Source organism: Globicephala melas, chromosome 10, assembly GCF_963455315.2.
Source record: "Globicephala melas chromosome 10, mGloMel1.2, whole genome shotgun sequence".
Taxonomy (NCBI): Eukaryota; Metazoa; Chordata; class Mammalia; order Artiodactyla; family Delphinidae; genus Globicephala; species Globicephala melas.
In genome coordinates, this window is record NC_083323.1 from 37,879,310 (window position 1) to 37,893,007 (window position 13,698).

At 36.0% G+C, this 13,698-nt stretch overlaps 1 protein-coding gene across 1 annotated transcript in view; it reads right to left on the reverse strand.

Annotated features, from left to right (window-relative positions):
• The window catches only part of PTPRQ (protein tyrosine phosphatase receptor type Q), a 203,430-nt gene that overhangs the window by 69,735 nt on the left and 119,997 nt on the right, over positions 1 to 13,698 (reverse strand). The window contains exon 28 of the mRNA XM_060306834.1: positions 3,412 to 3,533. Coding sequence (XP_060162817.1) covers positions 3,412 to 3,533 — 122 coding nt within the window. The remainder of the gene's footprint in view (positions 1 to 3,411; positions 3,534 to 13,698) is intronic.

The window sequence follows — 13,698 nt, forward strand, 5'->3', positions numbered from 1 at the left end:
CCTGCACTCTTCCCCACCTGGTACACCCCCATTTAATTCTTACATCCCAGAAGAGAAGAAATTTCATCTTCTCTGTGCAGTCTCCTCTATATATTATGTCCCCCATAACAGAAACTTTAATTACTTTGTTAGTTTATATTCCAAAAAAGACTGCATACCTCATACTCTACAACTAGCTCTTTATATTCTGGTGTCATTCTCTAGAGTGTGAGCTACTTGGAAGCAGAACTTTGTTTTCCATCTTTGTCTTGGTGAAAGAAGCTACTAACTATTTGCTAAGTTAAAAAATAAAGGGGCCAACAAAGGGCCACAAAATGCATTAATATCCAGTAGAATCATCCAGGATGATATCTGAGCCCATATATCTTTATTCAAGATTGTCAATTTTTGCTTAATTTGAGTCTTTTAAGGGAAGAGTTTTATGCTCTTGTGGTTAGTATTTGACAGAGGCCAGGCTGCAGCGTAAGTCCTAAATTCAGTGACATACGTTCTTCTTTGGCCTGCGAGCCAATGACTTTTGAAGGTAGATAGTTATATATTCATGAAATGAGCTGCAGATAAACTCTATAAGGATAATGACCACGTCAGACTTGTTCACTTCTACATACCCAGCACGTACCACAGTGCTGGCATTTGAATGTATTTAAAAGCGTGTTGGGAGTTTGGGATTGACATGTACACATTGCTATTTTTAAAATAGATAACCAACAAGGAACTACTGCATAGCACAGGGAACTCTGCTCAGTATTCTGTAATAACCTAAATGGGATAAGAATTTGAAAAAGAATAGATGCATGTATATATGTATAACTGAATCACTTTGCTGTACACCTGAAACTAACGCAACATTGTTAATCAACTATGCTCCAATATAAAAATTAAAAATATAAAGTGTGTTGAAAGAATGAAGGGAAGAAGGAACAAATGACAACTTAGTTCCAAGAATCCTAGGGAAACTCTGAAGTGTTAGAATCTGTTTGAATTTTTGCTATCTTTGATCCAAAGGTGTTTTGGTGAGCATATATTTCAGTTTGGCAATTTTTATTTGCTTTTTGATGGTTTTTCCTATTTTCCATCACACCATTGTCTACTGGTTTTAGCCACGTCTTAATATTTGAGAAGTTATTTATCATCTCTGTGCCTCAGTTCCCCTTTATGCAAAATGAAGACGATAGCATTTACATCAAAATGTTATTAGATAAGATATAATACAGTGCATATGAAGAGCTAATATGTAACTGAAATAAGCAATTACAATATTAGTTATCTTTCCATCCTTCTCTCTTTCCCTTGCTCATTTTTAATCTCAGTAAGAATGCTAAGAGAAAGAGGTTATAAATCACTTTTTTTACTGTCTTATTTTTCCCTCCTTTAAACACAACCAAATTCCAAGAGAGAGCTTTTTCCTTAATAAAGTGTCCTTTACTTGATAGAGCACAGCATTAACATTTTTTTTTTTTTTTTTTTTTTTTGCGGTACGTGGGCCTCTCACTGTTGTGGCCTCTCCCGTTGCAGAGCACAGGCTCCGGACGCGCAGGCTCAGCGGCCATGGCTCACGGGCCCAGCCGCTGCATGGCATGTGGGATCTCCCCGGACCGGGGCACGAACCCGTGTCCCCTGCATCGGCAGGCGGACTCTCAACCACTGCGCCACCAGGGAAGCCCCAGCATTAACATTTTATAATTTGCTTTTAATGCTATTCCCAGAGCATTTGTCATTCGTGTTATTTTTGGCTAATTATTAACTAAAAATCTTCACAGATATGCTCTAAAAAAGGAACATAAACTGAAGACTGAATGGGAGAACAAATGTACCAATAAACCCTGAAACTTTCTCTTAATCATGACACGTCTTTTGAGAAAGAAGTATTTCCTTTAAGAAATAATATAAAGACATAAAAAAATCATAAAATTAAACAAGAGATGGATAGAAACAGCAAGAAGGAGAGGAGAATTCACCATGAATTACCTAATTTAACGTGTTAGACGCAACCGTAAGAGACTGCTCATCAGGTCCAGTAAAGCTCAAGCAGGCTGGCAAGGAGATATTTCCAATTCTAACCCTAGATAACAACTCTCCATTATTCACATTGTGCAGCACCCTGTCTTAGGTGAAAGGCTTGACTCTCATGCTTGGGTCTCCTTCTGTCTGGAAGGCTACTCCAATTTGGTGTCTTCAGGGACATCTTATTTAAATGTTTGTATTCCCCAGGATACTATCCTCAGGTTAGTTCTTACAGAAGAGGCTTTACATGTTGTGTAGTTAATCTCATCTACTCATATTATTTCATCTATCATCGAAACACCAACAGTTCCCAAATCTGGGAATGCAAACTTCCTCTCCGGAGCTACAGATCCACAAATAAAACTGCTAATGGGCTATCTGCATCTGGAGGATTCCCAGGCATCTTAAAGTCGGTGCACCTAGTACTGAATTCATGCCTTTCCTCTACAAATCTGTTCTTCCTCACAATTTTCCAAATCATATATCTTAAAGTCATCCTTGATTTTTCTCTTCACTCACCATCCACAGATTTTTTTCACCAAATCCTGTAGTTTTAAATTATTTTTCATTCTGTTTTCCTCACTCCATTTCCTCTGTCCTTCTTTTCTTGTCCAGTTTTACTCTTATAGTTTCCTGTCTCCTTATTTAATTTTGCACCCCCAGGACTTCTCTAAAACTATTCTCTACAATGCACCATACTGATCCTGTAAAACAGAAATCTGTATCCCGACACTGCTTTAATTCCACAATTGGCACCCCACTGCCCTTACCATGAAACCCACACTCCATAATATGTTATAAGCCTGCCTCCTGATCTGGCCTCATCTCTCAGCCTTTTCTTCTTGAAAGTTTTGACCAAGGATTCCAGAACTACTTACTTTTTCCTGAAGGAAGCTAACTTTTCTATTAGTCTAATTTCTATTACCATTTCCTTTCCATGTTCTGCTTCAATTATTTTCAAAATTAAGCTCTGATGCTATCTTATTTGGGAGATATTTCTCCTAATGCCTTGTCCATTCTCCTTTTATGTTTTGAGTTCGTTTTCACTGTATTTTAAACCAATATATTATTATCAACTTAACCTCGTTTATATACGTCATCTATACCCTGACGATGAATACAATAATAACCATGGTGACAATACTTTATTTACATTTATTGAACACTTACTATGCGTCAGGCAATGTTTTAAGTTCTTTAGGTAAATTTTCTAACTTAGTCCTCACAAAATCTCTCTACACTGGGTAGTATTATCAATCTTTATTTTACAGATGTGGACACTGAAACACAAACAAGTTAAGTAAGCTGCCTAACAGAGCTGAGATTAAAATTCAAAGTCTGGTTCCAAAACCTATATTCTTAACCATGCTCTATACTGTCTTTTGTAGAAGGTAAGACATGCCTTACCGATTTGACATCTATCAAATAGAATGTTGGTCCAGTAATGACAGCAGGTTCACTCCAGCTGATGTTGATGCTAAAAGGTGATGTTGCTACTACATACACATTTTCAGGAGGACCATCTGGAGCTATGAAAATAGAAAAAAATCAATTACCTTGCTACATTGAAGCTAGTATTTGCCACAATATGGTAATAGAAAAGACCGTAAAAAAGGATAATCATGCTGAATTAATTATACATAAATTTATAGTTCACAGCATGCTAAAAGGCACTGGCAAATCAAACGGTGTAATTACTTTCAAAATAATTACTATGCGTAAAGAACTTCCATTTGAGAAATTAATGGTCATAAATACATGATTTTCAAACTTGAAATAACAGTTTGAAAAGAATAGCATTACTATTGCTAAAATAAATCTTTTTGAACAAAAAATAATTATTGAACAAAAAATAATTATTTTATTTTAAAATAATTAGCTTAACAATGTTGTTTTAGGAAAACCTGCAGAAACTAAACTTATTTGACTACAGAAAAGTGGAACTGGTTCAAGTGAATTATATTTAAAAGGTATTGTCTTACAAATGTGTCAATAAATTGGGTTGGTTTATTGTTTTCACTGAGGGGGTAGCATAGGAAATAGGTTATACAACTGATCTTATTATTACAAATGTAAACATTTCCTGAGTTCATTATGATTCCAAACAAATTCTTTAATTTGTCTTACTTTTATTATTGTTGTCTTTCCTCAAGAGTGCAAAACAAGAAATAATATTTTAAGGAACTGACTGATGAAAACCTGTGTTGAAATTTCAATTTGTGAAACTACTAGGAATTAGAAGAGTTTTCAGTATGTTAAGAAGGATTTAGTCACAGTTACTTTGACATAAACATTGACCTAGAAACACTGTTTACACATCCCTGGCCTATCACGGCCCCTCGTCAATTCCAGGGATATTAAATATTGGGAGATGAGTATTTCCCAGCATTTCTGATTTTTAAATCCACATGAACAAACATTACTGAACAATATCATTCCTTAGATCCTGAGAAGGGGTAAAGAAGAAGAGAAAATATTCACTTCCTCAAATTTATAACAGCAACAAGTTGTATGATCTTGGTCAGACAATAAAATTTCTGGACCTCAGTTTTCTCTTCATATGCATACTTCACAGTGTTTTAAAAAGAACCGCGAACACAAAATGTGTGAAAGTAGCCCATTAGTTTAGTGTTTGGCCCTTTTTGTAAATTAATACAAAATATTATAACAAAGGGCAAAGTAAAGATAAGAACTAATTAGAAATACAAATAATCTACTATGAGAGGGCAAAGACAAAGTGGTGAGTATAGCTGGGCGGGGAGTCAAGGTAAAGTTGCAGAGAGGAGCTGGGGATTGAATAGACTTTGAAACATGAGAAGGATTTCAATAATCAGAGGGGCAGGTTTGGGGGCACTTCTTTGCTAAGAAGGTCCTAAGCAAAGCCACAAAGATATAAACAATGGGATCCACAGACAGAATATTATTTCTGCAGAATGGCTTTCTTACGCTTATTAATCTTATGTTTATGCTTATTATTTTATAATTGAAAAATATAACTCTAGGAAGGGGTCCACACACTTCACCAGACTGTCCAAGGACTGCATGGTACAAAAAAAAAATCAGAACCCCTAAATTTAAGGAATAGAGATATCACAGAAAGACCAGCATTAATGGAGGGACAGGGTAGGGAACAAGCCTCAGGCAGTCATTTGGGAACTAAGTTAGGGAGCACTCGATTATCTTAAAGCGTTTGAAGTTCATTCTTTAAACAATGGGATGTCACTGAAAGTTCTGAGAAGGGAAGTATTTTCTAATGATTTAGGAAGAAATCTGATGCAGCTATGAAAAAGATATGTGCTCTGAAGCAATGAGTCCAGATAGGCTATTTCCAAAAAGCCAGGTGAGATCTGATGAGACCCCAAAGTAGAAGAGTGACAGTAGGTAGAGATAGGAGGAGATGAATCCCAGAGCCCTTAGAAAGTCTAATAAAAAGAACTGAAGGGCAGATGAGATGTGAAATAGAGGAATGTAGTAAAAGCTAACTCATGTATTAATACTGGGAGAGTATTGCTAGAATTCACAACAACAGCATGTTCAGGAACAGACACTAGTTTTGGTAGGGATAAGACTATGGCAGGAGATGATAAATTTGGTCTGTACTCATTAAGTCTGAGATACTCACAAGGATTCAGATGCCTGCCTGGCAACTGGAAAGATGAGCCTAGAACCAGGGAGACAGGACCAAGATGGAAAAGGGTTTTTAAAAATTTTCAGATAATTCCTTACAAATTGGGATAGTATAAATATGGCAAGTATATCTGGTTCAAGTGAGTCACAGGCTCTGAAGAAAGACAAAAGTTTTATTTCAACGCCAGGTAGCTGTTTAAGATGCTAATAGTAGTGACAATCTTTGAACTATGAATGAGTTATTGGTACTTAGAACATCTCCAAGAGAGATGATATTATATGTTTTGGAATTTGGGAGCCCAGCTCAGCCCATAAAGGTATTTTTTAATAGTAGCATTGAAATAATTTAAAGAAGTACTCAAATGTTACTATAGAGGACTCTAGGAAATATGTATAAGAAAGTTTCTGTGGGAAAATGCTTTTGGGGTGACAAACATATCCTTCCTACTTGTACCTTTTCTGAACTTTGTATAATACTCTGAACATTGACTCAGAGATCCAGTCTATATGGCCTCCAGGGGAGAGAGTGAGGAGGGGATGCTCCTGGATTCAGAGGTATGATAAGCTGAGAGGTGTTAAAAATAATGACAGAATTAGGCACATGATTTCTCTGGTGACTAAATGTAGAGAGATCATGGAATCTCAGCACTTAAACACACCCTGCATGTCCTGAGATCTTCAGTCTTATTCTAACTTTAGGATCCTAGATTTAGGAAAACTGCCTCAAATTGTAGCATAATTCATTTAGATAACTATACACATAACAAATGAGAGCTATAGGAGGTCTCCTGCCACCAGCATAATTGTTTTTGGATGCCCTCACAGAATAATGCACTCCATATTCAAAAGTGGCAACTCTCTTTCCTTCCCAAGCTGGATTTTCCTTAGAAATAAGGAGTGGATAGGCTTCAGGATTAGGTACACCAGTACTGATCATCATTATATACTTTCCTCATGGAGAAATGGCTCTGAAAAATGTAAGATGTTTTGTGGGTTTCAATGGCCTGTCTCCTGCCTTTGACTCTGTAAAAGGGGATGGGCTAGAAGCTAAGTAAAGCTTTATTAAGGTGGCTATTGATTAATATTTTAATTATTTATCCTTTATTAATGTTTTTGCAAAACCTGCCTTCTAGCTCTGTATGGACCATTGTGGAGAGGAAGAATTTTCTGACAGGCTGCACGTTTCAAGTGGTATGAGACAGGAAAATATTTTAGCCTACCTTTTCCTTTATTTCTACCAAAATGTTCTGTTGGCTTTTAGGTGAAATTTATGCATTTATCCAATCAATATTTATTGAGCATTTTCTATGTGCCAGGGACTGGGAAGACACCAAGCTTATAGAAGTGATCAAGGTAGCTGTGGACCTACCCATATAGAGCTTCTAGTATGTACCCACTCTTCTTCACTCAGCAACTGTTTATTGAACACCTACTCAAGGCAGGCATTTTTGAGGTGCTGGGAATAGAGAAGAAAACCAAAGATACAAAGATCATGGAACCACTATTTCAGTGGAGGGAGACAAATAATATGTAAGTATATTATAAAAAAATTATATAAATTAATATATAACATACAAATAAATGATATACTATGTTAGGAAGTGATATGTACCATGACAAAAAATGAAGCAGGGTAATTGGGATGGGAATGTAGATAGGAGTTACTATTTTATAAAATATGGTGGTCAGGCTATGCCTCTCCAAACAGGTAACATTTAAACAAAGATTTGAAGGAGGTGAGGGAGCATGGGAATATTTGAAGAAGGAGTGTCACAGGGAGGAGAATGGCCAGTGCAAAGACCCTGAGACAGGACTGTGCCTGGTATATTCTAGGAATAACAGGGACTCCAGTGAGGCTGAATGAAGCCAAGTAAGTCAGAATGTTGAGTCAGACAGGAAATGAGGCCAGATTGTGTAGGGCCTTTAATGCCACGGCTAAGGTCTTTTAAGAACTGCTGTCATAGACAAAAAAGATAAACGCCATAGTTTAATAAACTAATATCATGAACTAGAAGGAGCCTCTATAGATTTTGGTGCTTGGTATCTAACTCATACCAAGAAGATGGGCCAAAATTCATTATATCAAAAGAGGACAGATTATCTCCAGAATGTTATTCTTATACCTCTATAACATATATAAACTCGATGGCTGTCGGGATTGCACTTTTAAACCTAACTCATTCTAGCAGGCAGGCAAGGTGGTGCGTTATTGTTGCCCAGATAACATGGACAGCTTACTGAGAATTTTCTGTGATAAGAAAGCCGATGAGATTTTTCTGTGACTAGGTTGATGGTAGCTTGTTTTTACAAATATTTTCTGGAAATATTCTATGTCTGTGTCTTCTCTGCTCTGTAGTCTGGATCTTTGGGGTCTCAAACGAGGACAGATCCAAAACCATTTGCCAAGGAAAACCTCGGCTAGTCTTGCAAACATGTCTGTAGACCAGCTCAGAAAGCAGTATGATGCCTTGCTTCAACTTCTCGTCTTTCATAGTAAAATGTCAACCCTGCAATCATTCCTTTAATACCAGCAATCAAAGCCCTCATCAGGGAGTGTCTGCTACCCCAAGCAGAGCTGACAGAAAAACGACATTCAAAGATCATTCATGGTACATACTAACCACTTGAACTACTAAATATTTTAAGTTCTATGCACTAGTCAATCATTATAAAAAGCCAAGGTATTTAGCCCCTCGCTGAGCTGTGCTTTAATTCTTGAACTTTCCTAAAGTGGTTTTTTTTCTTTCTTTTTTAAGAAACAATCAGATTCTCTTAATAACATTTGCATTTTCAGTATACTTGATAAAATTGCTTGTTTTGTTACACAAGTGTTCCCTGTGTTAAATCTTTTATGAAGTATTTCTCTTAGAACATATTATATTAATCTATATTCTTGAAGAATTATAATATGATGGAATAAGAACTCCTAAATCTGAAATTAAAAAAAGTAAACACATACCTAACTAAACTGATATGAATATATTATATGCACATAATATATAACTGAATATATATTTCATCTGTGTAAAGCAATGAAAGATAAACATTTGATTAACTCACGGATATTTTAAGAGAAACATTTAGAACACCAAATGCTCAAAGTATACTATAAAACAGTATCTAATTATTTTAATATTGTCCAAATATTATAATGTACTTTTAAGCAAATAACATTTTCAAGTTTCTTTTATGCAATTTTCTCTTGGAATTTATCAAAATTCCAAAAATGCATAATAAAATAATTCAGTATTATTTTTTTCTTTTATTCCAGTGTGTAGTAAACTATTATTAGAGTTACATAAGGGGGAATACAAAATTACAATTATGAATGTCAACAATCAAAATAAAGGAAGCTTAAAGCAGTAAAGGTATGGGGAACTGAAAATATGCCAGTTTAAAAGCTTAGTAATATATAAGCATCTTTGGGAGACTTTGTTTGTCTCTCCATAAACTGTCACATTCTGATTTAGGATTGTTTGTGAAATGAATCTAGTCAGTAGTAGGCCAAGATATCACTATACCCTTTCTCTTATAAATCACAGCAATTTACTCAGTAGGAATGATCTATCCTTATTCTCTCATTCCCCATAATCCAATCACTTCCTCTCATAAGCACTTTTCCCCTGGTTTTCGCAATAATGCATTTTCTGTAACTAACAACCATCATTTCCTGATTATCATGCTTCTATCCTTGCACAGGAATGTGGGTCTTATGTGGGTCAGGGTCATCTTTCCCATCCATCTGTGTCCCCATGCTAAGTGTGTTAGCTGAAAGGTGAGTCTGGATAGACCATCATTATGCCTAGTACATATAAAAGTTTGAATGCCCCCAAGTCTATGACACTTTGATTAAGAACCAACAAATTTTGGTGTGTCTAATACTACACTTTCAGAATAAGCACATTCAAAGAGTTATTAGAAACTCTGCCTTCTGCAGATCCCTGTAAATTTTATTTAATGATGAAAAATGTTGTAGAAAATACTCTGGTTTTTAATGCATGCTGTAGTGACCTTCCTAAAGAATAAACATAAATAAATAAATGACCTGACAGCAACTCACAAGACAAAAAATATTGAGCTCTGTACACATGTATGATTTAGATTGTCTGCACATCTATTTGAATTTAAGTTCATTTCAAGTTTATTTAAAGGTCCTTCCCTTCAGGGTACTTTAGTTTCAGGATTTGGTACACTGGACCATCAGATTCCTATCTACTGTCATCACTAAATGAAGGACTCCCATTCTTTCTCAGCTTATACAAGTATTAACAGCCTCTAGGACTGTGAGTTGCCTTAGATTCACCATACCTGAAGGAATTTGCTTTAAGTTTTAGATGTCTCTCAGGACTAAACAAAATCTAATTGGCTGGGTGGTTTGGGTGGATTCCTTACATCTTAAATAATTCAGGGCATCAAGGGCCCTGAAGAAGTTCAGCGATTAGATTGACCATACTGATGGAGGCCAAGAGCATCTCAGGTCACATCCGACTGGTTACAATACTGCACTAATTGGCTATCCTTCACTGGTGTTGAATGTTTCCCTAGAGCCCAGTGATTTCACTGCCCAGTATAAGATACTACTGTTGGTGTATGAAATATTTCCTACCCTTTTACAAGATTTTAATTTTGTTTTACAGTTAGATTTCCCAACAGCAAGATAGTAGCACAAAGGGCAACTATTACAACCATAAGAATCTGACCAATTAGACTGTTTGATGAGTACTGAGAATGATTGATGGATGCCCACAGGATTAGACTTCATTGTATGACCATTTTCTTTGATGCTGAATGAGTAATTTTCTGAGTCATTTCAGGTTAGCTTAGGTGGAAAAAAATACAAAATACCAAAAAACTCTCACTTCCAATATTAGCCATGCCAGGTAAGAATGAAAATATTCTCATATTAGTTCCACTGCTTTTAGGATCAGATAATACAACTTTTTCTAGAGTAGCATTATGTTCATAAAACAACTTTCTACAACAGTGGTTCTCAAAAATGTGGTCTTCAAACCAGCAGCATCAATATTACCTGGGAAGTTGTTAGAAAAGCAAATTCTGAGACCACACTCCTGACTTACTGAATCAGAAGACCTGGGTAGGGCCTAGCACTCCGTGTTTCAACAAGCCCTCCTGATGATTCTAATGCTTGTGGTACAAGTTTAAGAGCCACTGCTCTGTAACATCAACGTACTATTGGAAAAAGCAGTGGCACTGCTCTTCAGATCAGGTACCAATGATTAGAACTCTTGGTAGCAAGGTTAGAAAGGGGGATTACTGTTTCTGTGAAGACTGGGAATGTAGTTAGTGGTGGAGGGCTTGGGAGCTGGTGATAAACATGGAAACTTGCATCCAGCTAACAGACACTCCACACACTGGTCTCCTTGTGCCTTTCATGTATTTTAATTCTGAATAAACGATGAAGAGGTTTCTCCCTACCATCACTCCCTCTCATTCCCAAAGTTTCTAGAGTAGTAACAGGTCATCATGTTCCGTAAGAACATAAGAAAACATCATCATTTCTATGGTACCTTGAAGCTATGTGTAGGAGCAACCTGGAATAATTCAGATAAGGCCATCACCATTACAAAGTGTTAGGGCTGAGATAAACATTGCTACTTCATTCTCCCATGCATTGTATGCAGGTATAATCAGGGTAAAATAACTATCAAGGGTATAATTAAAGAGAAGAGAAACTAAAAGTGTAGTTAGAGGTTATGTGTGTTAGGGCAAGTCCCATTTAATTTGTTTGGGAATGGAGATGGTTGGATCATGTATCAGAAGTTTGTACAATATCTCCAGGTCTTTCTTAGTCTCAGTTTTCAAAGCTAATAGTGCCACATACTGATTATCCTTTAAGTTTCCTTTAACTGTTTGGTTTTTAGTGCTTTGCTGAAAAAGACATTCCACTTGTTCATGCAAATGGGGATGTCTAATTATTTTTATTTATATTCTGGAAAACTTGCTTAACAACCTGGCAAAAGTTTTTTGTTTTTGTTTTTTTTGAAATTAAATATAGAGTTCACCTAATCAAACTTACAAGCTTTTGCACAGCAAAGGAAACCGTAAACAAAACAAAAAGATAACCTACAGAATGGGAGAAAATATTTGCAAATGATGCAACTGACAAGGGCTTAATTTCCAAAGCATACAAACAGCTTATACAACTCAACAACAAAAAAACCACCCAATTGAAAAATGGGCAGAAGATCTACATAGACATTTCTCCAAAGAAGAAATACAAATGGCCAATACGCACATGAAAAGATGCTCAACATCACTAATTATTAGAGAAATGCAAATAGAAACTACAATGAGGTATCTCCTCACACCGGTCAGAATAGCCATCATCAAAAATCTACAAAAAATAAATGCTGGAGAGGGTGTGGAGAAAAGGGAAACTTCCTACACTGTTGGTGGGAATGTTAAGTTGTTACAGCAACTGTGGAAAATAGTATGGAGTTTCCTCAGGAAACAAAAAACAGAATTACCATATGATCCAGCACTCCCACTCCTGGCATATATCCAGACAAAACTCTAATTCAAAAAGATACCTGCACCTTTATGTTCACAGCAGCACTGTTCACAACAGTCAAGACATGGGAACAACCTAAATGTCCACTGACAGATGAATAGATAAAGAAGATGTGGTACATATATACAATGGAATACTACTCAGCCATAAAAAAGAATGAAATAATGCCATTTGCAGCAACATGGATGCAAGTAGAGATTATCATACTAAGTTAACTAAATCATAAAGACAAATACCATATGTTATCACTTATATATGGAATCTAAAATATGACACAAATGAACCTATCTATGAAACAGAAGGAGACTCATGGACATAGAGAATAGACTGGTAACCACAAGCCAAGGGGGAGGGGGTTGAGGGAGGGACTAAATGGGAGGTTGGGGTTATAGCTATTATATATGGAATGGATAAACAACAAGGTCCTACTGTATAGCCCAGAGAACTATATTCAATATCCTATGACAAATCATAATGGAAAAGAATATAAAAAAAGAATGTATACACAACTAAATCACTTTGCTATACAGCAGAAATTAACACAATGTTGTAAACCAACTATACTTCAGTAAAAAATTTTTTAAAAAAGAGTTGAATGCTTTATTAAATAGTTTAATTTTACATGCATTCTGTTAGTTCCTTTAAATTAGGGTTTCACCTATCTTCTCTTTGTATACTACTTAGCACCCTTCCATCTCTTAGTACTTTCATACCACCATGAGGCTTTGCCCAAGTCTTTGTCAAGATCTAAGAGCACAGGCTCTAACCTAGAAATGAATGAGGTTCATGAATAAATCAATGTGTGTATAGTTCTTAGAATAGTACCAGCACATAATAAACACCTGATAAGCTTAGCTATTTCTGTCATTATTCTTAACTATGCAGCCAAGGAGTCTCAGCTCAGGTACTGGGCCCAACCCAAAGGTGCCCTCAACTACCAGACATAGCAATCCTATGGTTTTTTCAGAAATGGAAGTTTTCCATAGTCAAATCAGAGTTCTCCCTTCTTCCTTAATAAATGCAGAAGAAAACAGAGCTGAAAATTTGTTGGCCTAGGGCCTAATACTGAGGCAGGCCTGAACTGAGGTTAATGACCAGAAATCACAAAGAATGAAATGTACTTCACACTTCTTTCTGAACCAAGAGAAAGAAGATTCTCAGAAAAGTCAAAATCAATTCAACATGAGATTTGAAGTTTGAGATGAGAAAGTGAGAGAATTCACTGAATTTTTAAAAGATAAAATACAGCTAGCTATTATTGGGAGAAAGATTGTTTCTTCTTTTATTCTTTTAATAACCAGGCTTTCTAGAGGCATACTTATGTCTTTTCATGTACCTTGAATGGTTCATCTCACAAAAATCCAAATAAACTGAAAGAAACCCCGATACGGGCAATAAAAGCATATAAGATTAAAGAAAAAAAACCCCAGGCTTTCTATAATATTGATGATTTTAAAAATAATATAGTGATCATTCTTATCCTTTGATTTTTAGTGATTTTGCTGAAAAATACATGCTTATGTAATAGGATTTCA